The sequence below is a fragment of the Nanorana parkeri genome, unplaced genomic scaffold (assembly GCF_000935625.1).
Source record: "Nanorana parkeri isolate BGI_ZX_2015 unplaced genomic scaffold, ASM93562v1 scaffold547, whole genome shotgun sequence".
Classification (NCBI taxonomy): domain Eukaryota; kingdom Metazoa; phylum Chordata; class Amphibia; order Anura; family Dicroglossidae; genus Nanorana; species Nanorana parkeri.
The window spans coordinates 979,311-1,003,091 of NW_017306815.1; the positions used below are offsets into that span (position 1 = coordinate 979,311).

At 43.0% G+C, this 23,781-nt stretch overlaps 1 protein-coding gene across 1 annotated transcript in view; it reads left to right on the forward strand.

The window, feature by feature from the left end:
- Positions 1–1,844: 1,844 nt before the first annotated feature.
- Positions 1,845–23,781, forward strand: part of IKBKG (inhibitor of kappa light polypeptide gene enhancer in B-cells, kinase gamma) — a 37,991-nt gene continuing 16,054 nt past the window's right edge. The window contains exons 1-4 of the mRNA XM_018561820.1: positions 1,845–1,952; positions 14,035–14,213; positions 18,126–18,415; positions 20,112–20,243. Of these exons, the coding sequence (XP_018417322.1) occupies positions 14,066–14,213; positions 18,126–18,415; positions 20,112–20,243 (570 nt within the window). The 5' untranslated portion in view covers positions 1,845–1,952; positions 14,035–14,065. The remainder of the gene's footprint in view (positions 1,953–14,034; positions 14,214–18,125; positions 18,416–20,111; positions 20,244–23,781) is intronic.

A 23,781-nucleotide genomic window follows, 5' to 3' on the forward strand; every position in this document is an offset into this window, starting at 1 on the left:
AGCCCCTAAAAGTAATGTAAAAAAATAAAAATATTTAATAAAAAATGAATTAATAAATATAAAAAGTTTATAAATAAAAATAAAATATTGAAAATTTTTACAAAAAAACATTTTTGGTTTCGGCCTGCCAATTTTTTTTACATTTCGGTTAGTTTCGGGTTTTACATCTCTATTTCGATGCACCTCTATTTACCATGATTAAAGGAGAACTATGGCCAAACCTTTTTTCGCCATAGTTCTCTTCAGGTCACAGGAGAACATTTACTAATGTCCTCCTGTGACCCAAACGTCAGCATATAGCAGGCTGTTGCCCGCTGTATGCTGACATCGCTGCAGCCGGGACGGATGCCAACAATAGTGACATGATTGAGGACATGGTATGGTTACTATATCCTCAATTATGAATGAATGGGAAGTGAACTACATCACCTGTTCATTCATAATTGTGGTTATAGTAAACACACTATGTTCTCATGTTATTAATGAACAGGAACACGCAGTATAGAGGACTCCTGTTCATTGATAACAGGGGATACAGAAAAAGAGATTGAGGACTTTGTGTTCTCAATCTCTTTTTCTATTTTAAAAGGGAAATATCAGGGGTCTGTTTAGACTCCTAATAGTTCCCTGCAGCCCCTAAAAGTAATGTAAAAAAATAAAAATATTTAATAAAAAATGAATTAATAAATATAAAAAGTTTATAAATAAAAATAAAATATTGAAAATTTTTACAAAAAAACATTTTTGGTTTCGGCCTGCCAATTTTTTTTACATTTCGGTTAGTTTCGGGTTTTACATCTCTATTTCGATGCACCTCTATTTACCATGATTAAAGGAGAACTATGGCCAAACCTTTTTTCGCCATAGTTCTCTTCAGGTCACAGGAGAACATTTACTAATGTCCTCCTGTGACCCAAACGTCAGCATATAGCAGGCTGTTGCCCGCTGTATGCTGACATCGCTGCAGCCGGGACGGATGCCAACAAATATTGTCGGGATCCACACTACTACCTGACTGACAGCTGGTTCTACCTCTCCCCCATGCGTCCTTCCAAAGAGCGCTAGAGGAACAGTGAGGGGAGGAGTGAATTCCTGTGGGGAATGATGATGAATAGTCACTGCTCTCTGCAGGGGGAAGATCGGTAACTGACTGATCAGCAGTTTGTGATTTCTCAGTTCTTGATCTATAGAGCTGATGTGTAACAGCTTCAGTGTCACATGTCATCTCTGACTGTTGGGACGAATGTATTTCACTCTCCCCATAGTTCCTCTTTAACCCTGTCTGTTCTGTGCTGGCAGATCTCAGTATCAGCTGTGAACTAGATTTGAACACTCTGTTCTAATGAAGGGTTCAAGATCTGAAGGCTCGGGTGGTGCATTGTATGTTCCGGCACTGTCCCTGAGTCTGTCCCTTCTATAAAATTATTTAGGATAGCTGGCAGTACTATGTATACATCTGCTCCAAAGAAACAACTAGAAAAGTAGGAAATATTTTTTACAAATGATTTTTCCTTATGCTGTGTGAATGAGAACACGAGCTAATCATATAAGGGGGGTTTCTGAAATTTGACTGCACAAGTGGAAATACACTTTAAGTTGGCCATGCATGGAGCAGATGAGCGCAGCTTGACAAACCTCAATTGAAAAAACCAAAGGAGACAGGTTGCAAATTCTTGTACCAAGTGACTCCTATAACTGAGGTTGGCAGGGGCTGCTTGCAGATTGGTGTAATGAAAGTACAGTCATGCGGCCTGACAGGGTCTCTCAAAACCTGAGTGACTTGGGTATGCATAACAATATTGATGGTGTACCAAACTAAAAGCTGCTTATCTCGTTCTGTAGGGGAAATCCTCTGCACTAGACAGAGAAACCGAAATAAAGCAAGTCTACTAAGATATGACTGATCTGTGATCATTTGACAAGCACAGAATTCATCCTTGTTTATTTGTCAAGTAAGAGAGATGTTGTCTTTTCCTTTTGATAGTTAAATTGCTTTAGGGCCTGTTCACATGATATCAGGTCCTGATCAGGTGCGGATCTGCAGACTGATGCAGTGTGTTTTGGCCGCCTTTCCAGTAAAAAAAAAGTTTTTTTTGTGCTGGAGTGGGGCTGTTAGTATGTTAGCTGCAGTGCAGTGCATTTTTTATGCGTTTTTTATGCGTTTGCGTTTCCTGACCGTTTACGGACCGGACAAAATGTGACATGCAGTATTTTTTCTGTCGTAAGCTGAATGGACTGCGCACGTGAGAACTGCAGCCCATAAAACACATAGGGATACATTGGGATGCATTTTGAGTGCAGCAGCGTACGAAGCCGGTCAGCACACAAAACAGACGTCGTGTGAACAGGCCCTTAAAGCTCAAGTTTATTCTGCCTTTATTTTGCTGTCCTGCTTTCCACCTTAACAGGCTAATAAAGAAAGCCTTTCTGTTATTGGCTCCCTTATAGAAAAGTGCCTTTCTATGCAATGCAGGCAGATCATGGCTGGTGTGAGGGGCTGGCAGGGTGCTTTTCATAACGTTCAGAGAACCTCACAGCTCCCTGCCTCAATACTTCTCTCAAGAGCCCTAAGTCCTTATGGAAGTAGTGGGCTGGCTCTTGGGAGGAGTTATGCCTCAAAAGACCTTGATGGGTGGATGTCAGTTTGGAGGAGTGGGTGTTCCTAGTAGGGATGCTCCGATAGCATTTTTTTCCAGATCCAGTACTGATACACGCTGATACCAATTACTGGTGTGTGACTGAAAAATGTACAAAACTCGTAAAAAGAAAACATTACAAATAACAATATATGAGCATCAAATAAAAACCCGATATAATGCAAAGCATCAATGCAGGTCAGAACATAGATACCTGTCAGTGAGTGAGGACCATGTCATTTAGGATTATCGAGTACGGCTAAAACGAAATAAGAAATCACTAATGTAGCTCTGTACACGAACACAAGAAAAGAAAGGAAAAAACCAATAGGAGTAAGAACAAGGAGAAAACAAGAAGGAAGGCGAGTAGGGGCCTGTTCCGTCCCCTCCCCAGACACCACAGTGGAGAAACCTCAACTCAGATAGTCAAACGGGATCACAAACTATATCAACACCCATATCGGGTGGTGGGGCAAGAGTGAGGTATGGCAAGTAAGATGGAAGTAAGCAGTCAACGGTTCATGAGGTCGGTATAACGATCAAAGTGTCGAAAGTAAATCCAGGAGTCCCAGGTAGAGGAGAACCTCCCCTCAGAGTTCCTCAGAGATGCCATCAGATCCTCCATGACATAAATATTGTGTACCTTGGAGAGCCACATTTAGATCGTAGGGGGACAAGACTGTTTCCACAGTAATGGGACGCAGGCCCTGGCAGCGTCAAGCAAATGGTGTGTGTGTGAGGGAGTGTTTGTATTTGGAAATCAGAATTGAAGACGTGTAGAAGACATGCCGCTGGATTTTTTCTGAGGTCAACCATGGTTAGGTCCCTATACCAACGAGACACTGTCAGGGTTATTAACAAAAGGGTGAAGAGTTTGGAGAAGGCAGGAGAAGTGAACAATCTAGGATAACATAGCTGAATAGGAGAAATTCTCCAATTCATCTCGCTTTCCAGTTCAGCTATTTTGGCCTAGATTGTTCACTTCTCCTTCCTTCTCCGAACTCTTCACCCTTTTGTAAATAATCCTTTATCTTATATCCCATTTCTTGAACTTTGCTGGCAATGGAGGATTGGAATGACATGGTAATGATGGCGTGTCTTTGACGATCCATGAACTGGAACCCCAGTTCCTTTTCTCATCCCTGCAAGAAGGAGTGATGGGCGGCTGTGGAGGGCAAGGTTAACATTTTGTGAATAGTAGAGATAGCGTGTCAAGAAGGCAACTGGCCCCTGCACATGTCCCTGCACAAGTTGCATGGCACTCCAGGGATCCAGGGAGGGATCAACCATAGGTTGGAGGACTGGGCACGTAAACCGTGCCGAATTGTCTTGGAAGTCCACCAAACGAAATTTGTCCACAGACAGATGGCGAGAGAAACAATTACTGTCAACAATTGGCGCAAAGAATATTGCATGAGTCGTTCAGATAGTGGCAGAAATTAAAGGATGCTCTTGGATCGCGGACGGAAGAAGGGGGGGAAAGCCATGGAAGTCCCTCCCAGAGGGAATCGATAAGTACTTCTGCCCAAGGACACCCATAACTTGTCTGCGACATACAAGTGCTAGTCCAAAACCCTGTTCAAGTGAACTGCCCGATTAGTACATTAGAAAATCCAGAAGCCCTTATTCTTCCCCCCCCCCCCATCCCGAAGGCTGGGGAAATGTGTTACCGGAGCTGTGTGAAAAAGAAGGTTGGCCATGCGTTATGCATTGACAAGTGAGGCACCTCGGTTTTTTGCACTTGAAATTACCTTTTCTGTTGTCAAATAAGAAAGTGTGCTTGGAGTTGGGTTTAATGAGAGAACGTTTGCTAGTAGCTATTTTATGTTTTGTTTTTTTAACGCTTTTGGCTTTTTTGAGCACTATTGAGAGTTTGCGGGGAAGTATTGAGCCCAATTTGGAGTCACATAGGAGAAGGTGCCAATTTTTCTTTAGAATAGATTCGATGGTCTTGTATTTGTTATTGAAAGGGGTGATGAAGCGGACAATGTTTGGTTGTGGATTTTTAAAATCTCTTTTATTTTGTTTTGTCTCTGGATGGGGGAAATGTGTGGCCGCCTGCACTGTAAGCAGCGCCGCGAGATCCCTAGAAAGCCGCCGCAAGGTCTCCAGCAAGTGTAGGACCTTACGGCAGCTGAATCCATTGAAAAATGTAAATAGACAATATCTGCTTTTAGTATCGGGCATTTTCACACATTCCAGTACTCGTAAAAAATGCCCAGTATTGGCACTGATACCGATAGTTGTATCGGTGCATCCCTAGTTCCTAGGTATATAGCATGTGATGCTCGGCCTCCATGATTGAAAGAACTGAAATTCTCTATCCTTATGCTATACAAATATTGAAATAGAAAGAACTGAGGCAAGCTTTCTATGGCTTGCTGCAGCTTCTAATGCACTCTTGAAAAGCTTGCAGTGTTCAGTGAAATCAAAGTGATCTGTCCAGGAGAGGAGAGATGCATCTGTGTGAGACTGAAGGGAAGGCTGGAGTTCAGCTTCAATTGAGATAACGAAGAAAGAGAATGCTCTTTATTCTTACGTATGTTATTTCCGTGTTCTCTAATCTATTTTTATAGCCTGTGTTGACGTCACATTTTATAACTGGATATCACTTCCCGAGCACCAAGGAAAGATTTTGTATTACCATTTAGCCATTTTTAAAGTGTATGTTAAATTTTTTATATCATTCAGGTTTTTTTACTTTTGATTTTGTTTACTCTATCCTGTTTGGTTGTGTTTTTTTTTTTTTTTTCTTGGTTTGAAATACCTGGTGATTCTGTCAGTTCCCCTTCTGCCCTTCTTTAATCTGACCACGCCATGCACAGAAATAGATCCGTGCTGGTGTGGTCAGTGTGCGGTCCTCTTTGGAGATGCATGATGTATCCTGTATCTCTTGAAGTCGTTTTGAATCTTTGCCATCTTTATTTCCTTTTTACAAATGATGACCGTGTTCCTTCATTTTTATATTTTTGTTTTAAATGCTCTTTTCTTATTCTTTATGGTTTTTGAAACATTGAATGTGAGCCACATGGGTTTTACTTTTAGCCTTTTAAACTTCTTGCCCTCAGGAATATATTTTACAGTGTGTTTGCGAACAATTGATTTGAAACATTCCCATTTCTGTTCTGTGTTTTATGATGACACTATTCCCTCCCAGTCCAAGTCTTGAAGAGCAGCCCTCAGCTGTTCTTGGGTTTAGACACACTTTTAGGCCTCATTCACACGAGAAAAGGTCGGCACGTACAGCTCCATGCTGCGTGCACGGCCGTATCGGGCAGCTCCCGGGAACGACGAGCAGCCCCTGTCCTTCTTCTCTATGGGACTACGCAGCTGTACGCCGCCCTACACTCACCCCAAGTGCAGGTCCGTACGGGTGCGGGTGTCCCGGCTCGGACGCAGACAGAATACATCCTGTCGGCGTATGAGTACGGACGTGCAATGTGGGTGAGCGTAGAGCGGGGTATGGCCGTGTACTCCCATAGAGAAGGACAGGGGCTGCGTACAATCACACGATACGGCTGTGCACGCAGCACGGAGCTGTACGTGCCGCCCGTTTTCTCATGTGAATGAGGCCTTAGGCAGCCGTATTACACTGAGGATTGATTGGGGCTTTGACCGCACCCAAAATAAATAAAGTAGGGTGTTGCAGCTGGAAATGCTTGATGATTATTTATTTTAATTCTGACTATGGGATACAGGTACAATTGCTACACTGACACATTCATGGTAGGTGTGTAGTATATTTGATTTCATGATAGAGTTTTGTGTGTTCTTGTTTTGTGATTGTTGTGTTTACCATCTCGGCCTGGTGATGTAAATATTCAAAATCATAGATCAAAACTGAGTACAAGTAGCCAGTACAAAGGTAAAGATCGTGTTATTCCACTTTATTCAGTCTGAAGGCAGTTTTATTTTTCCATCATTGGGAGTTATCCTGTGATCGGACCTTTACACAAGGCCAGTATGTAGAAGTTACCTAGAGCTGAAAGCACCTAGTTTGTAGCGTATAGAAGGAAGAGTAACCAGATGAAGCTTGCCAATTAGATGCAATCTAAACTTAAACAAGGGAAACCACCTTGTGCTTTTTAGAATAGGTCTTCTGTGAAATGGGGTTTACAGGTGGGTTTTCCCCACTCTCACAAGTGACATTTTCTTTCCTCCTATTTATCATTACACTATATCCTGATGGAGTGTTCCACTTATTTGAGCAACTAACTATGTAAAAAAAAAACCTGAGCAACTGAACACAATTGAGCACACCAAGCCTTCAAAAAAAGCATGGCTGAACTCCCTTGACTTTAGGAGAAAATCTTGCTGAAGACTCTTCTGGGTGTGTCTGGTGCCACGTCTCCCGCAGGGCTCTATGGTTCTCTCTTCCATCCCCTTGGAGCCTGGAGTGATGGTAGGGTCGGCTGAAGGAATGGCAGAGCTCAGCAGGAGACGCAGGTATCCGCCACTCCCAGAGGTGTAAAGTAAGGAGGATTTCCCAAAAAATCATCTTTTTTTTAAAGCCAATTGTCAGGGGAATAAAAAAAACCTTAAATTTACACTGTGTATAGAACGTGATGACTCGAAGATTTTTAGACTGCTTCTGTGGAGGGGGAGCGAGACTGGAAGGACCAGATTAACCAGTTGACATCCGCGGTGTTAAACCCCCTTCCCATCCAGGCCATTTTTCAGTATTCAGCGCTGCGGTACTTTGACTTGTGCCGCGAACGAGCACATATAGGCGATCGGCGGGCTATGGACCCGCTGATCGCCTATATGTGAAACACCCGCTAACGGGTGTGTGCAACGGTCGGGTCTTTCCTGCCCGTGCGTGCCCGCCAGGGGGCGCGCGCGAGCAGAAAAAAATTGCCGTCTGGAGACGGCAACCCGCCAATGCTGCAGTGCTGTCCGTCCGTTTTTTTACTACGTGCGGACGGCAAGAGGTTAAGAACAAGCCGCCTCCGAGGATCAGGTGAGTACAGTAAACTCCCCATTATACGGCATTCAAGCAACTGGCAAAAAATAAAATTGAGGATAATATAATATTAATATGTCCCTTTTTTTTGCTGGTGTCTTTTTACACAATAAAATTGTCGGTTGCTTGGTGCACACTAACATTTTTTTGTTGGCAATTACATTTATTTAGTTGCTAACACAATTCTTTTTTTCCATTCTGCTGTTGACCGCGGCTGTAAACCATGAGGAGAAATAACCAGCCTTCTATTGGCTATTTCAAATTGCAGTAGCCAATAGCAGGATGGCTATTTTGCCCACCCACTGAGCAGAGGAGAGGACCTGAGAGATAACTTTCTCTTTCAGGGCCACTCCTCTGTTCAGTGGGCAGGGTTACAATAGTCAACCTGCTACTAGCTATTGCAATTAGAAATGGCCAATAGTAGGCTGGCTATTGCTCCCTGCTGCTTACATTCACCTGACGGCTGCAGAAGCTTGACAGCAGGTGAATGGGGCTGCGGGAGAGTGGGGGGGGGGTTGCTTGAGAATTACTCCTAACTCTCAAGCAACCAGAAACTACAGTTAACTGGGAGTTTACTGTATAACTCTTTATTTTTCTCCCTAGACACGAACGAGCAGTTAACTCTTGCAGTGCAGGGGTAGCCCCACTGCAAGGGTTATAAATGGTTTGCCTGGAGTTCTTCTTTAAAGTCAACAACAACAGTTGTGGAATTGTGTTCAATTTTTTTTTTCTTCACATGCTGACAGAGTTGCTGGAATTGGAACTAAAGCCTTTTAGTGACATGGAGGTTGCCATTGCGGCTTTCAATATGTTGTGTTCCTTACCTGGAACAAACATTTAGAATAAGGATATTTGACTTTACAAACATGCATACTTGTCCCACATCAGTGAACCTAAACCTTATTAAACCATGTTGGTCAGTGCACTAGCCAAACAACCAGGACAATCCAAATTCAGAAGGATTTTGGCAATGGCAGATCCCATGTGTCTCTCAGAAAAGGTTTTTAGATTTACAGCAGGGTAGGTTTGATTTAAATCTCTAGTAAAAAGGCTTTATTTAAATCAACTCGATTCAAATCATCTTTTTTAAAGAGCAACTGTCATCTCTGTCCCGCAGCGGCTCCTCCTCTGACCCGCTGTTGACTCACCGACAGTCCCATTAACTTTAATGGGACGGCTGGTGATGCGGCAGTGACACAACAAGGTGAGGGACGTGGCGGGCAGCAGGTGAGTGGATTTGCTTTATGATTTAGTGAACTTTGTTTTATGATTTATCTCATGGTTACTTACTGTGAAATTGTGTGACTGCATCAATGCAGTGCATGTTATCTCAGCTTGCAGAGCTTGGATTCATTGAATGAGTTTACCAAAAATGTAAATATTGCAGAATATACAGCCTCAGGCTACATAACTAAGCTCCATTTCATGCTGAATAAACTCAATTATTAATGTATCTTAAATAGAAAACTATTTTTAGATAGATTTTTTTATTTTTACTCCAAAAGCATTTTATTAAAATTTGATAAAAATCAAAAAAATCAGATCATTTAAAAAGAAAAAAAAAGCATTGATTTTTTTTTTTTTTTTAATCCACCCGGATTTACAGGTTAATATGATCCACGTCAAATGATCTTGTCAGTACGCGTTAATGTAATAACCTTGTTCCCGTGTATAGATTGTAGATAGGTGAGCCGTGGGACCTCTTATCTCAGTGCTGATTTTAAGCTTCACTCTTTTAAGTTGAATACTTTGTGCAATGGTGGTGTGGGAAAATCGCTCCTTTTATACTGTAGGTAAACCCTACCCATGAACTTTTCTCATAAAGCATTGTGTTATATCTGTTTTAGAAGTGGGAAAACACTGTTGGACATGTCAGGCATTCAGAGCTGCCCTGTGTCCTCTGCACACATCCTGTGTTAACTAAAAGAGCCTATTTAGCCCTCCTTTCCTTGATCTACAAGTCAGCCTATGCTTTGAAGATAAAGGCAGCGCAGTGGCGTAACAAGACGCGGCCCTCCAATGAGGCACTGTAGAGGGCCTCGGAGGAGCGAGCGGCCGCCCGATGACAGAGCCGCGTCTGATGCGGGCGGGCGGGCTGGCCAGCCGGGTGCATATGCATGAGGGAAGGAGCCACTGCACCAGAGCGATGCAAAATGCGCAGCCGCCTTCCCCGCTATGCTAATAGCGTATCTTCCCAGAAGCTGCACACACCGCGCACCGGTTTAAATAGTAACCAGCACACGCTGTATGCAGTTTCTAACATACTGCATACAGCGGAGACGGGAGGCTGCGCTTGTCGGTGGATCCAGGAATCAGGTGAGTATTAGAGAAAAAAAAAGTTTTTCATTATATGTTCTATTCTTAGTACTATAATGGCATAACATATCAGCTAGGGAACTACAAGTCCCAGCATGCCCTCATTGCCCCTGTACAACAACCAGATATTGCCGTTCCCTGGGTGATATGTGTGTGTGTGTGGGGGGGGGGGGGGGTGTACAGGGACAATGATGGCATGCTTGGACTTCCAGTGGATGTTTATATAATATTGGGGGGGGGAGATTTCTGCCCCGGGCGCCAATAACTCTGGTTACGCCACTGAGGCAGCGTTATGGGTTGAGTAGTTTAGCAAAAGAAAACTGGGCAGGGCTGACACCACTCAGTCCAATAAAATCAAGAGCCGAGTGCATTTCTCACAGATAGTTTTTTTTTTTTATGTACTTGCAGGGTCTTTAAAAGGGGAAAACCATTGGAAAATGTTCGTGTTACAGAAATGTACTGCATCTCTGTATTTTGCCCCAACATTCTCTTTAATCTTCCTCTTCACTCCGTAGCATCTTTTGTTTCTGTTGTGTCTCCAGGACAGGCAGTGGCAGGAGAAGCTTTTAAACTTAAATAAGTGGGCATACATTGGCATCCTTGCTTTGGTTGTCAAAGAACTTGACAGTTCTACTCTGATGGGTCTGCAGAGGCAAACATTTAGGCCTCCTGTGTTTGAGCATTGTCTTACTCCATGAAGAAGGCTGCAGTAGACGCAAGCTTGTTTTATCGCCATGTTGCTTCCCTTTCCTTATCTTCTCTTTGTTATATTGTAGTGGGAGAGCACAAAAGTTTTCTTTCAGTTGTTACTTCTGCAATTCTGCATGGATCAGCTTGTTAGAGGTTCTCTACTCACATTTTTCATTTTAGTGTTGTATAAATGACATTGCCCCCAAAAGAGTGCCACTCACCTCTGGTCTGGGAAGAATCTTTGCATGCTGAAAAGGCCATTTTGAAGATTAGGACCGGACGAGCAGCCAGGTGGACTGCCCCACAATGACACGGGAGGAAGCAGACAAGCATTGGAGATTGAGCAGACTATGACTGCCACATTGGTGAATTGATTGACCTGTAGCCCCCTTCTCCCTATAGTACTCAGTTCATTATATAGTTCATTCAGTTGAACTGCACTGCGCTTTTTTATGTTTTGTGATCTGCTACCCCATGTACAGGGCAGGACTGGGTAGCTGCAGAGGAGAGGTGTTCTTGAGGTCAGGGGGCAGTAGTAATATTTAGCAGAAACTAAAAATAGTGGGGGGGTTTTCATGTCCCTGCCCCTAGCCATGTATATCCAAGTATTGCCTAAATGTACCCCTAAACCTCCCTCTTCCACTCTACATCTTGTTCTAACCTTTTTTGTTTTACCTTCTTTCTGCAGAGGAAAATTGCTTTTTGTACTCCTGTGACACCATCAACAGGCTTGTAAAATTCCTGCAGGGGCAACTGTTGGGAGGTTATTTCTTTTGGATGTAGGTACGCTCCCATAACTACATCTTCCGAGAGCCCTTTTCCTACACACAGTGTGCGGGCAGGCTCTTTGGGGTCAATGCAATAGCATTGTTTTGCTGGCAAAGAAATCAATGTATGTTAAGTGGGAGAGAGAGCGGTGAAGAAGGGAGAGTTCTGTAGTCTAGCAGGCAGGTCTGATGATGCAGGTTGGGATTTCAGACCAGAGAAGACACTGTTGTCAGCCCAAACAGGAAGTTAAGAGCACACTGGATTTCTGGTAGATCAGCAGGTATTTTCCTGTAAGTGCAGCATATTAAAAGTGATTAAACGGGACAAAATGTGTAGGTATTTCAGCGATGTGCTAAATTTTATTTAATTTTTGTTTGCTCTTATGTACACTTTAACCTGTAACATTATATACTTTCTGAAAGCAGAGGACCTATAAAAATAAAAGATGGCAGTTGCAATTTTATATGTTGCAAGATATTGGCGCAACTGTTTATCAAATCCTGTAATTTGCATTAAAAAAAAAAAGAGAAATGGATTCAAATGTACTTCCCTGACATGGACGTGGCTCTCCTAGGCTCAGTGCTGGAAGTACAGCACCAGCTGCAGTATCCGCCATATGTATGAATTGCACAGCAGAAAGATGCTATCTGCACAGTTAACACATCAGCCCAGATGGAAGTTTTTATTTTTTTGTACACTCTTAAGCATTTATAAAGCTATCTGTGCTTAGAGTTCCACTTTATCTATACTTTAAAACTGGGGTAGGCACACTCCGGCCCTCCCTTACACGTACATGCGTCAGTACCTATTGAGGGAAACACCTTAGTGATCCGCACACATGTCAGAGATAGAAGAATGATCTTAAAGTGACATTAAAGTCAAAAAAACATTTCCCTCCCCCCTGTTAATGTTAGCACTTGCCTTAAATGCTGTCTCTTATTCCGATCTTCTTCTTTCCTGATGTTTTCATCTGTCCCTCCAGTGGTGCGGCGGCTCTCTGATCCAGCGCTGACTGCTCTGTCCCTCCGATCCAGCGGTGTCTGCATGCGTGCACGCTTCCATACACTTACCTTGCGTCTCTGCTCGTCTCCCGGCCGAGAATACGAACTGCGCATGCGCCCGCCCCAAGATGCTTTGCGGCCGCCTGAACAGTTTTGTTTTCTCGGGCGGGAGCGCGCAAAGAAAAAAAGGTAAGTTTAAACCGCTGTTTTAGCTGTTTGTTTTTTTTGTTTTAAACTGTTTGCCTATATCTACTGCTTTACAGCAGTAGATATAGGCAACAAAACGGGAGTGTTTACAACCCCTTTAAGGCCTTCATTTAAGTTTAACTATGAAGTGTCGTGCTTATTTCATGGAAAAAACCAAACATTTTTATTAAACCATAATCAAAAAACACAAAGTACAAGTTTATCATTATGTTAGCTACTTGCAATTTTGGCTATCGTACTTTCAGCGTTTTTCAAGCGCATGCTTTGCGCCTAGATCAGTCCTTTAGCTCTGCAACCTGGCATACCTCATGCCCCCTGATGGGGAGTTATAGTTCTGACTCGGCAACAGAGCATGTGGGACTTCTTCAGAGACCACTGCTTCCACACAGAGAGCAAGGGTCCTTCTCTGCAGCATGCTGGAAGGGGACAGGCTTTACTACTCAGGCTGTTGATGCTTTAGAAAAAAAATGAACAGCTTTTTGTTTTGATGCATCTGGAATGTATTTAGCTGATATAAATTGATGTAACTGGAATGTATTTAGCTTGTATATTAAAAGTTTATTTTTGGTATCCTAAAATAAAACGGAGTATTGTAAGGAACACCATGAGCGCCACACAGCTTGGCATGATTCACATAATGAAAAATACTGCATTCAATCATTTGTTCTGTATTGTTTGAGAAAAGGAAGTACTCTGCTTACTGTGAACACACTGTATGACTGCATAAATGGGGAGCAGATGTCGTGCTATGTTGTGCCATAAAGTATGTGTTTTTCCACTGAGGTTTTATCTGTCCTTATCAAGTATTGATCTACCCAGGATTACTGCTTTATAATGCCATTAAGTGTCTTGTGATGACTATTCTGTGTTATCGCTATTGCATCATGTTGTCTCTGGCCTGTCTCCACATCATATGACCTCTGAAATTTAAAAGGAAGTCAGCTGTGGGTTAGAGGCAAGAAATAAAAGTGAAAGCAACAGACTAGAGAGAGTGGCTGACATGCTGCAGCAACACGGAGGATTGGGGTGCGAGTCACAGCCCCTGGCAGCTGGACTCACCCTAACATTGGCATCATTAACAGCCTAAAGAACATGAAAAGCTGCTGCTCTTATTGATTTACCTGGGAAGATTTTTGAATCTATGTTATTAGGCCTTCTGCTGTGTCACTGAGAAGAAGACATCTTAGCAGGGTAATCGCTTCTAGAGTTCACTTGCATTGAGTGCATCAGACTTTGTAAAGGGCTTTTCACCTTTACCAGCTGTGCCGTTCTTCACATCTGCTTTACTAATATGTTTTATTTATACCACACTGGGTGGACATTGATAAGAGGAGGTCCTGGCCTGAAATTGTAGTGGGGATATATATGTTATGTTACATCTAAAGGAGGATTTCTGAGTTTTCCTACTTGTGACTATCTTACCTTTTTTTCTCTCTGACCACACTTTGTGCAGCTTGGTAACCTGAAGGAACTGTGTGCAGTGAATGAGCGCTCGAGGGCAGACGGGTGAAATGGTTCAAACAAAGGATGGCCCTGAGGACGGGTCTCTGGGGAAAACGGAGACTCTGCCGCCTGAAGTATCCAGTCCCGAGGCCATTCAGCGCCTGTGGATTGAAAACCAGGACTTGAGAGGTGAGTGGTTAAGAGCATTAACCCCTTAATGACCAAGGCTTTTTTTTTGCACCCATGTTATAATCCACATTTGAGGGCTTAAAATTACTTCAAACCCCCAAACATATTTTCTGGAAGCCAAGACCCTGTAGAATAAAATGGCAGCAGTTGCAAAATTGTGTGGGTCTGTGAAACGGTGACAAAGTTCAGTACCCAAAAAAGTCCATATACAACGCTTTAGCCACCTCCCGTCTTGCTGTGCCCTCCTCCCAGCATGGAGGAGAGAGCTGGGGAATCCAACCAACTAATCGATAATGTGAATAGTTGACAACTATTCACATCGATTATCGATTTAATCAATTGGTTGCAGCCCTATTGCCATTTGCACTTGTATTAGCTCAGCATAGGTGAAACACTGACAGTAGGCTGAAGATCACCTAACAGTGGTTGAAAAATATTTTGAATCCTTTGGGTGTTTTTATGACAATTAGTGATCTTCATACTGAACTTCAATCAAGAGGGTGGACTGAGCTCTTGTAGCCTTAAAGTACATCCCAAATGAATTACATTTAGTTTTTCTAAAGTGCTGTATGTCATAAAAAATTGTATAAGTAGTGTTTCCTAAAGGAATATCCTAGTGTAATGGGGCCATTGGTCGTCTTCTAGTATACCAAAAAAGTATATTTCAGGTGTGCAGGGGATGTGGATTTGTAAAACTGTAGTTAGAAGGTTGACTACCTGTCTCCAAAAGTCAGATATGATTGAGCAACTCCAAGTAGGATTGGCAAAATCTGCTTTAAAATGGGTACATTTAAGACAGTAAGAATTGGGTATACGTCTCATTTTATTCTTCTCTATGGGAGTACGCCGCCGTACGCTCACCCGAGCTGCACATCCGTGCGGGTGTCCGTGCTCGGATGCAGACAGAATCCATCCTGTCTGAGTACGGGCACCCGCTCGGGTGAGCATACGGCCGCGTACTCCCATAGAGAAGAACAGGCTGCTGCGTACAATCACACGCAGCACCTGTCCTTCCCGGGAGCGGCCCGATACGAATATGCACGCCGCACGGATCTGTATGGGCCGGCTCTTAACAGTGTGAATGAGGCCTAACGGGAGAGATACGTCTGGTGTATGATATACTATTGTACCAATCTGTTATCAACTGTGGGTGAGGAACATCTGTCATCCTATCACTCAGTGGACACATTATTCTAGCAGATACATGGCAGGATAAGATATACTTGGATGTTTTTGGAGGGACAACCCATCGGGACCACACTATATCACACCTCCCTCTCGGTTCTCTAGCACCAGCCAACACCAGGTATTTCAGTAGCGGCTGTAATGGAGGAAGTGTGTATAACTTGGTTAGGAGTGGGCTTTACACTGACATTGTCACAGATTTTCCCATTTAGAAACAGGCAAAGTGACAGTCTCCTGAAAGTGACTCTAAGCTCAGGAGATAAACCTTTAAAAATGCATTCAAGTACCTTAACTGTTAACAGAAATTAATCTTATTTGTGTATCGCTCAGCTGTAGGTCCTGAAATCATCTCTGAATTGGTGCTGATACTTTCCTTTCTTCTGGAGGGTAGCTACTTTTGTTCCCCATGGTCCCTAGGTGTGCTGTAAAGTAGTCACCGCTCCAAGCTCACTCCTGTGATGGACTACAATCTCACGTTTAAGTAGCTAATTTGTATTGAGGTTGTACTCTATCATGGGAGTGAGTTTGGACCGGTGACTACTTTACAACACACACAGGGACCATAGGGAACAAAAGTAGCCAACCTCCAGAAGGAAGGAAAGTGTCAGCACCAATTCAGAGATGATTTGAGGATCTACAGTCGAGTGATACACAAATGAGATAAAATTTTTTTTTAAAGTTTGGGTACTTTAATGCATTTTTTTAACATTTAATTCCTGAATTTAGTGTCATTTTGAAAAGAGAAGCAGAGTCATTGTAAGTTGACTCTCTTCACCCTCTAGTGGGTAATTTACTAAACCTTATAAATACCATTAACCCTGTCGCTGCCAAGCACTCCGGAACATTTTGCACCTCAGTTGGCCACACCATTTTTGCTTCGGGGGAAATATCTGGGGTCTAAACAGACCACTGACATTTCCCGTTTGCAATAGAAAAAGAAATTGAGGACACAGAGCCCTCCAATTTTTTTTTCTGCATCCTCAGCACTCAAAATATTTACTATCAACCAGTTTTTGAATGGGGAGAAGTCTCTGTAGTGAGTGCTTCTCCCCATTGAGAAATTCATGAATTAACAGGAAGTGATGTGAATCACATCCTGTTCATTCATAACTGGGGACACATAGTACTCTGTGTCCCCAGTTATTTACAAACATTGGAGTGATCAGATGATCTCTCCAGTGTTTGTGCTTCACACAGAGGATCGGTAAATATCACAGATATTTACCGATCCTCCGCCGGAGGATCGGTATTCAGATCTTCCCTGCTTCAGCCCATACAAGCAGAGGAGAGCAGCGGGGATCCATGCAGACACAGATCCCTGCCTGGAGCGGCTCCGGAGAGGGAGGAGAAGCAGGGATTTTTGGTAATAGCTGTCATCAGCTGTTTGTCAGCCGCTGATGACGGCTATTAATTTAACGGGGACCGTTCAGGGAACCGTTCTGATATAAGTTCAGGGTCGCTAAAGCGACCATGAGCTTATAGCAGAACCGTAAACGCCACCAACGTGTCTCCTGGATGCGGGTGGGCGTCTTTAGACGTCCTTCGTGCCCGCACCCCCCGGCGCGTACGAGCGGGAAACCGCCTCGATTTTAAACGGCCAGCGATCGCCGTTTACATACAAGCGGTCCGGCGTCTGTAAAGACGCCCGATCGCTTGAATGATGCAAGTGAGGGTGCGCCCCCCTCCTTATCTCTCGCCACTGTCCCCGCCGTCGATCCCGGGCGTCCATCCATCCCGGACGATGTGGCTCTGTGCACTGAGAACGGAGGGAGATCAGTACCCGATCTCCTTCCGCTCTCCTCCCAGTCTCTGAATGCAGGAAGTGATGTATATTACATAATTTCCGCATTCCTCTGTCACTCTCTGGTACAGAAACCGGAGAGAAGCTGATGAAGCAGATCTGTGCTTCATCAGCTTCTCTGGGGGTCCCAAGGTGACATTAGGGGTCTTAGAGACCCCTGATGTCTCCATAAAGGGGACCAGTAACTGTAATTTATCACATAGGGGATTTCTTAGCACCCTATGTGATAACAAAGTTAAGTGTAAACAAAGTGAAAAAAAATAATTTACACAAAGTTTTTTTTTAAATACCCCACACCCACATAGATGCGCAAAAATGCGTTAGATGCGCCTACACGCAAAAGCGACGATTGCTCCAATTATGCTGCACGTGTTGCATATCGCCGCGAACGTCGCAATGAAAGCAATAATTTTCGGCCCATTAATCATTGATAACACTGAACTGATGAGCTGTAAAATCTTTTAAAGCGTCGCCTATGGCCAATTTTGGCTATGGTGTTTTTTTTGGCGATTTTCACGGGCGAATGCAATTTTAAGGCTTGATATGTTTGGTGTCTATTTACCCAACGTGACCCCGTCTTTTTTATATTTTACTAAAAAAATTGGGTAAAAATAAATGCTTCCTAAAATAATAAAGGGAAAACCATTTTAAAAAAAAAAAAATATTCTGTACTTTTTTTTTTTTTTATATAGAAAAAAAAAAAACCCCCAGTGGTGATCAAATACCACCCAAAAGAAAGCTCTATCTGTCCCCAAAAAATGGTATCAAAATTCATTTCAGTACAGCGTTGCATGACGGAATAAACGTCAGCCAAAGTACCGCATCGCTGAATACTGAAAAATGGCCTGAACAGGAAGGGGGTGTAAACACCCCGGTGAACAAGTCGTTAATATAATTTCTGATGGGCTTCTTCTCTTGTCCCCCAGTGGCCTTGGAACAGAGTAATGCAATGTTGCGGAAAAGTCACAGCGAGATGGTTGAGATTCAGACTGCGCAGAGACAGGAGAGAACGTTCATTGCGTACAAGTTCAGCGAGGCCAAAAACCTTGTACAGAGAATGACAAAGGAGCGGGATTCTCTGCACGCCCAACTCGCAGCAGCCAAAAAGCCGCTAGCTGAGGTGACATCTAGGGATGGGCAAACTGCAACAAATGACAGAGCTGCCACAGAGGAACCGGTTTGTCCCTACAGTGCTCAGAAGAAAGGCTTCGAAGAGGTAATGCAACTCTTCCCTCTTTTTAACTTTATTGTGCATGGATGCAAGATGTTCCTTCACCAGGGTGACATACATTCACTTCTAAGTTGCTTCCTTCATGACATTTCAATGTAAAAGAAGAGAGAGGTGACGTGGGGAGGAACATGTTGGAAAGATTATGTTGAACGATACTTTATAAAAGTAACACTGGTGAGAAATGGCAATTCTACAAAACATAGAAACCTTTTAGGTGGCGGCCTTGATGGCGTGCAGACATCTGGGGCAAAGTAACCATAATCCAATGCAAGAGGTTTGCCTCCTACTAAAAATTAGAATAATATATTTCATCTTGCAACCTACCCGTGAATAATGTCAGCTAGGATCCGATTGGTTGCTATATATTACTGTTTGAAAGCGGACCAGTCATGTTGGGAATTTGAATGTTCATTCCTAAACTATTATAATTGTACAGACTTTTGATTTGTATTTGCCCAACTATTTGGTTTTTGCTTTGTTTGCGAGTCTGACTATTGCTGCCCTGTCAGTTGTCTGACCTCGAGTTTCTAAGTCTGCCTAACAGTATGAAATAACAGAGCTCCACAGCTATTTACAGTGCTATCGGCTTCAGGGCTTAAAGTGACACTCTCAAATCTGACTTTCAGCTTCAGACTCCTTTTTAGACAAAGTAGTTACAATTAAATTAAGAGGCACATATAACTCTTTCACACAGTACATCAAGCTGAACAATTATAACCATTTGGAGAGCAAATTCATCAATTCTGAACATAAGCCCAGTTGTCACAGGTTGTCTGTAAAATATGCTTGATTTCATTCGACTTTTGTTCGCTTCCTTTCATGCCTGACAGCGACCTCTGTAGCTAAAACTGCCTATTTGCACTTTATGCTTTTTTGCCACTATACACAAATATAGTTTTAGTGAACGACCGCTTGTAAATGTTGAATGTGTCCCTGTTACCCATTCACATTTGAAGCTTGTGACTTGTTTCCCCTAGTTTAGATTGTTAAAGTAGAACTCCTTCCACGACTGTTTTTTCTACATATAGTGAACGTCTGTCTAATACAGCTTTATTAGTGACATGATAGGACATGAGAGTGAATCTCCCCAATGCATACTCAATAAGTCGCAGAAAAACCTGAAGGTTATAACTTTTTTTTTTCTTCTACTCCATCTAAAATAAAGAGGAAATATGGGGGAAGGGGGGTGGGTGGGGTTTGTTTTGAACAAGGGAGGGCGCTCGTTCTGTGGTGCACTCAACATACAGCGCGTCCTAGCATCTAGGCACGATGGGTAGGAATGCCCACACTGCTAGTTTTTCAGCCTGGTTTCGGGAATGCCACTCATGGCCCATTTAAAAAAGAAGTTGTATCTTTCCAAGGTGCACAGTATTTTTTTATCTACTGAGCCTCTTAACTGCATAGGTCAATAGGTGAACTAGCCCTTTAACAAACTGCTTATTTCGTACAGGCCTGTCAGTGTTCACCAAGCATAGTTGGGCTTGTTGGCAAATGTCAGTAGTGCTATAAATGTATAGATTGCTGCTGTTCATTTTTAAATTGCACTACAAATTTGACTTCTTGAATCTTGATTTCCAAGCACACCACAATCACATTTCCATTGCTTTAGAGCTCCTGCATTCTTTTCTCTGCCTGATCCTTGGTTTGGCCCCTGCTTGACTGCTGTGCTGTATGTCATTAGGCTAACAGCCCTGGGAGCTCTCTGTCCTACTGTGAAACGCTAACCCCCAGTATGTGTGAAGTCATCAGAGAGTCAGCACGACATCACCAGGGGCCACCCCGAGCTGAGCAGGTGAGAGCTCCCATCTTTTACTAAAGTGAAGCCTCGTATAAGTGTTGCAGATTGCAAGAGTGTTGATAGAAAGGGGTGAGAGGCCATATTTTATTTGAAGTGTACCTGCCATTGTAGTACAACCCATACAAATGTTTAGGCATTCTCATGTTTATTTCTTTTGTATTGGTATGACACAAAAAAAGGGGACAAAAAGAAAGCCAAATCTGACGCATTCCACAAAAAGTCCCAAAATGGACTTCAATTTGCAAGAAATAATTTAATTCCAAGTTTGTGATGCTCCTGTAATTTGTAATTAAACTCACCGGTATCAATTAACAGGTGCTGACAATATAGAAATCACATCAGAGATCTTAAAGGAGAACTATGAGGTGAGTGCTTTTCACTCACCTCCTAGTTCTAGCCGACCTGTGACAATGAGACTGTCACAGGTCGGCCCAGTAGATTGAGAAGTGGGCGAACACATTCTTGCGTTCGCTCACCTCTCGATCCTGTCATGGCTCTCTGCCGTGACAAGGGAGGGACTGGGTTCCCCCCTCCCTGCTCCGATCCGCCAGCGCTGACTGGCGGAACGGACGTGGGAGGGGGCGGGTACAGCTGGCTCTGCCTCTAGATAGGCAGAGCCAGCTGTCACGGAGTACACTAGTTTGTGTCCTCCCGTTACCTTAAGGAGAACTATGGGGAAAAGACCTAACCCCATAGTTCTCCTTTAATGTTCCTGTGTCCACTGTGAGCAACATTGTCAAGAAGTTTACAGCCCATGGCACTGTAGCTAATCTCCCTGGATGTGGACCAAAGAACAATTGATCAAAGATTGCAACAAAGGATTGTTGTAAAAGTGGGTAAAGGCCCTCGATCAACTTCCAGACACATTCAAGCTGACCTTCAGGCACATGGTACAACTGTGTCAGCTCGCACTATACATTGCCATCTGAATGAAAAGGGACGCTATGTTAGGAGACCCAGGAGGATCCCACTGCTGACACAGAAACATAAGCCAGATTTGAGTTTGCCAAAACTTACCTCAGCAAGCCAAAATCCTTTTGGGAGAATGTGCTGTGGACAGACGAAAAAAAATTTACAGCTTTTTAGTAAAGCCCATCATTCTACTGTTTTCAGAAAAAGAAATGAGGCCTTTAAAGAAAAACATACAGTCCCTACAGTCAAACATGGTGGAGGTTTACTGATGTGTTGGGGTTGCTTTGCTGCTTCATGCACTGGATGTCTTGACTGTGTGCATGGCATTATGAAATCTGCAGACCACCAAAGAATTCTGGGGTGCAATGTAGGGCGCAGTGTCAGAAAGTTGGGTCTTACAGCAGGACAATGACGCAAAGCACCCAGAAATGGTTTCAGACAAAGCTCTGGAGAGTACAGGACTGGCCAGCAATGAGTCCAGATCTGAATGCCACAGAGCACCTGTGGAGAGACCTCAAAACAGCAGTTGGGAAAAGGAACCTTCCACTCTGAGAGACCTGGAAAAGTTGGTGAAAGAAGAGTAGAGGGGTGTAAGAAACTCATTGATGGTTACAGGAAGCGCTTGATTTCAGTTAGTTTTCCAAGGGCTGTGCTACCAAATATTAATTGAGGGCGCCAATTTTGTCCAGTCCATTTTTAGAGTTTTGTGTGGAATGTGTCAGATTTGGCTTTTTTTTTCCCTCCACTTTTTTGTGGAATACCAATACAAGCAAAGAAACAGAATGCCTAAACATTTGTAATTCTCTGCGTAGTGGTGCATTATCTGACAGAAATGCGGGGGTGCCAATATTCTTCTTCTAAGAAGAACATGTTGGTTTTTAAACCCTAGATTTACATAGTATTTGAGGTTGAATAAAGACATTAGTCCATCAAGTCCAACCTATTAGGATCTCATTCTAGGAGTACCCGTACCCCTGTATATTACGGTCCCTTAAGAAATCGTCCAAAAGTTTCTTGAACAATTCCACATTATTTGCTGAAATCACCGCCTGTGGCAGTGAGTTCCAGACCCTAACTGATCTTACTGTGAAGAACCCCCTTCGCCCCTTGTGCTGGAATTTTTTTTCCATCAATTTTAGGTGATGGCCTCTAGTTTTACACAAAAGTTCTTTATGGAGACGAGAGTGGATTTACTTTGCACAGCTATAAGTCTTTGTTTAGTGGCAATGGAAATTAAGAAGCATATTGCATGTATGCCTAATGAGACCTTCAGAGGATTAAAGCTAAAAGGCTAACTACACAGTCAAACTTCACATAAAAGAACTTTTACCTGCCAAAGGATTTGTATTTATGTCCATTCAGTCCAGAGAGTTACACAGCCTGCCACAAACCAAAGCCAGCCTGGTGACCTAACTTTTCTATACTGCAGTTAAGCAATACAACTTGGTCACCTCCCTGCCCTCAGCCTGTGATTGGACAGTGAAGGAGAAACCGTAGACAGATGATCTTATCCCTCTTACTCCTCCCTCCTGTCAGCATGCTCCTTGTCGGCACGTGTGCATGCAGTTCACATGCTTGGCTTCCAGTGCTTCCCCTCCCTCTCCCAGTCTGAGTTCTGCTTTCCAGGACCTTACAAGAAGTGGATATCAAGTCCAATTCTGGTTTCTTGCGTGTAAAAATTAGTTTTTATGTTTTTCCTAAGGTAACTGACCTGTTAAATGAGCCATTACAAATGGCCACCAATCAGATTTCGTCCTTCACTCACTGAGTAAATGAAAAGGTTGCTGTGTGCCGCCGATCTTCTTTTAATCGGGTTTTATCACTGCCGTTTTCAGACATCATCCCCACAATGTACCAGTATGTCTAAGTAGGCAAGCTTTATGGAGAACCACTCATGACCGGGGTGATGCAAACATTGGATTCTTCAACCTTCAATTACTTTTTGTTCCCTTATTTAGTGAGAACACACACACACACTTTGTACTTGCAGAAAAATATTGCGTTAGATGGTTGGCTGACTTCTGATATCTGAAACTAGCATGAAATGTATGTCAGGACAAAATAAAAAACCAAAATATTCAATACATCTCTGCAATACATGCAGCACATGCTCATTTCACCATGTTTTATCTCTTTAAAAATGATGCAAGTAACAGAATATTACCTACTCATCTGAAAGAAAGCCGGTGAGCTCCTAGCTTCCTGTTTAACAAATGCCAACCAGTGTAGCCAGCTCTGGCTGTGTTCTCTTCTGTTGGACTACAGAACTGATCCTCCTATGTTATGGCGTGTGGGATGTGTTCTGTCGTTGGGACTTAAATGTAGCAAAGGCACTGTGTTTGAGCTCAGATGGGAGGATAGGAGCTCACTGAATTTTTGGCAGATTAACAGGTGTTTTTCTGCAGTTAGAGACAAGACATGGGAAAACTGTGCTTATATTGCAGTTGTACTGCATGTGTTTTTTTTTTATTTTGCAAAATCCCATTTGTGATCGGTTCTCTTTTCTTTTTTTTTTTTCTCTTTTAAATTGACAATTTTTATAAAATGTTTCCAATAAAGACAGTATACACATCCTTATGACATTAGAATGTTATAAAGTTATACAAAGCTAAACCTCAAATGGGTCTAGAAAACAAACCTT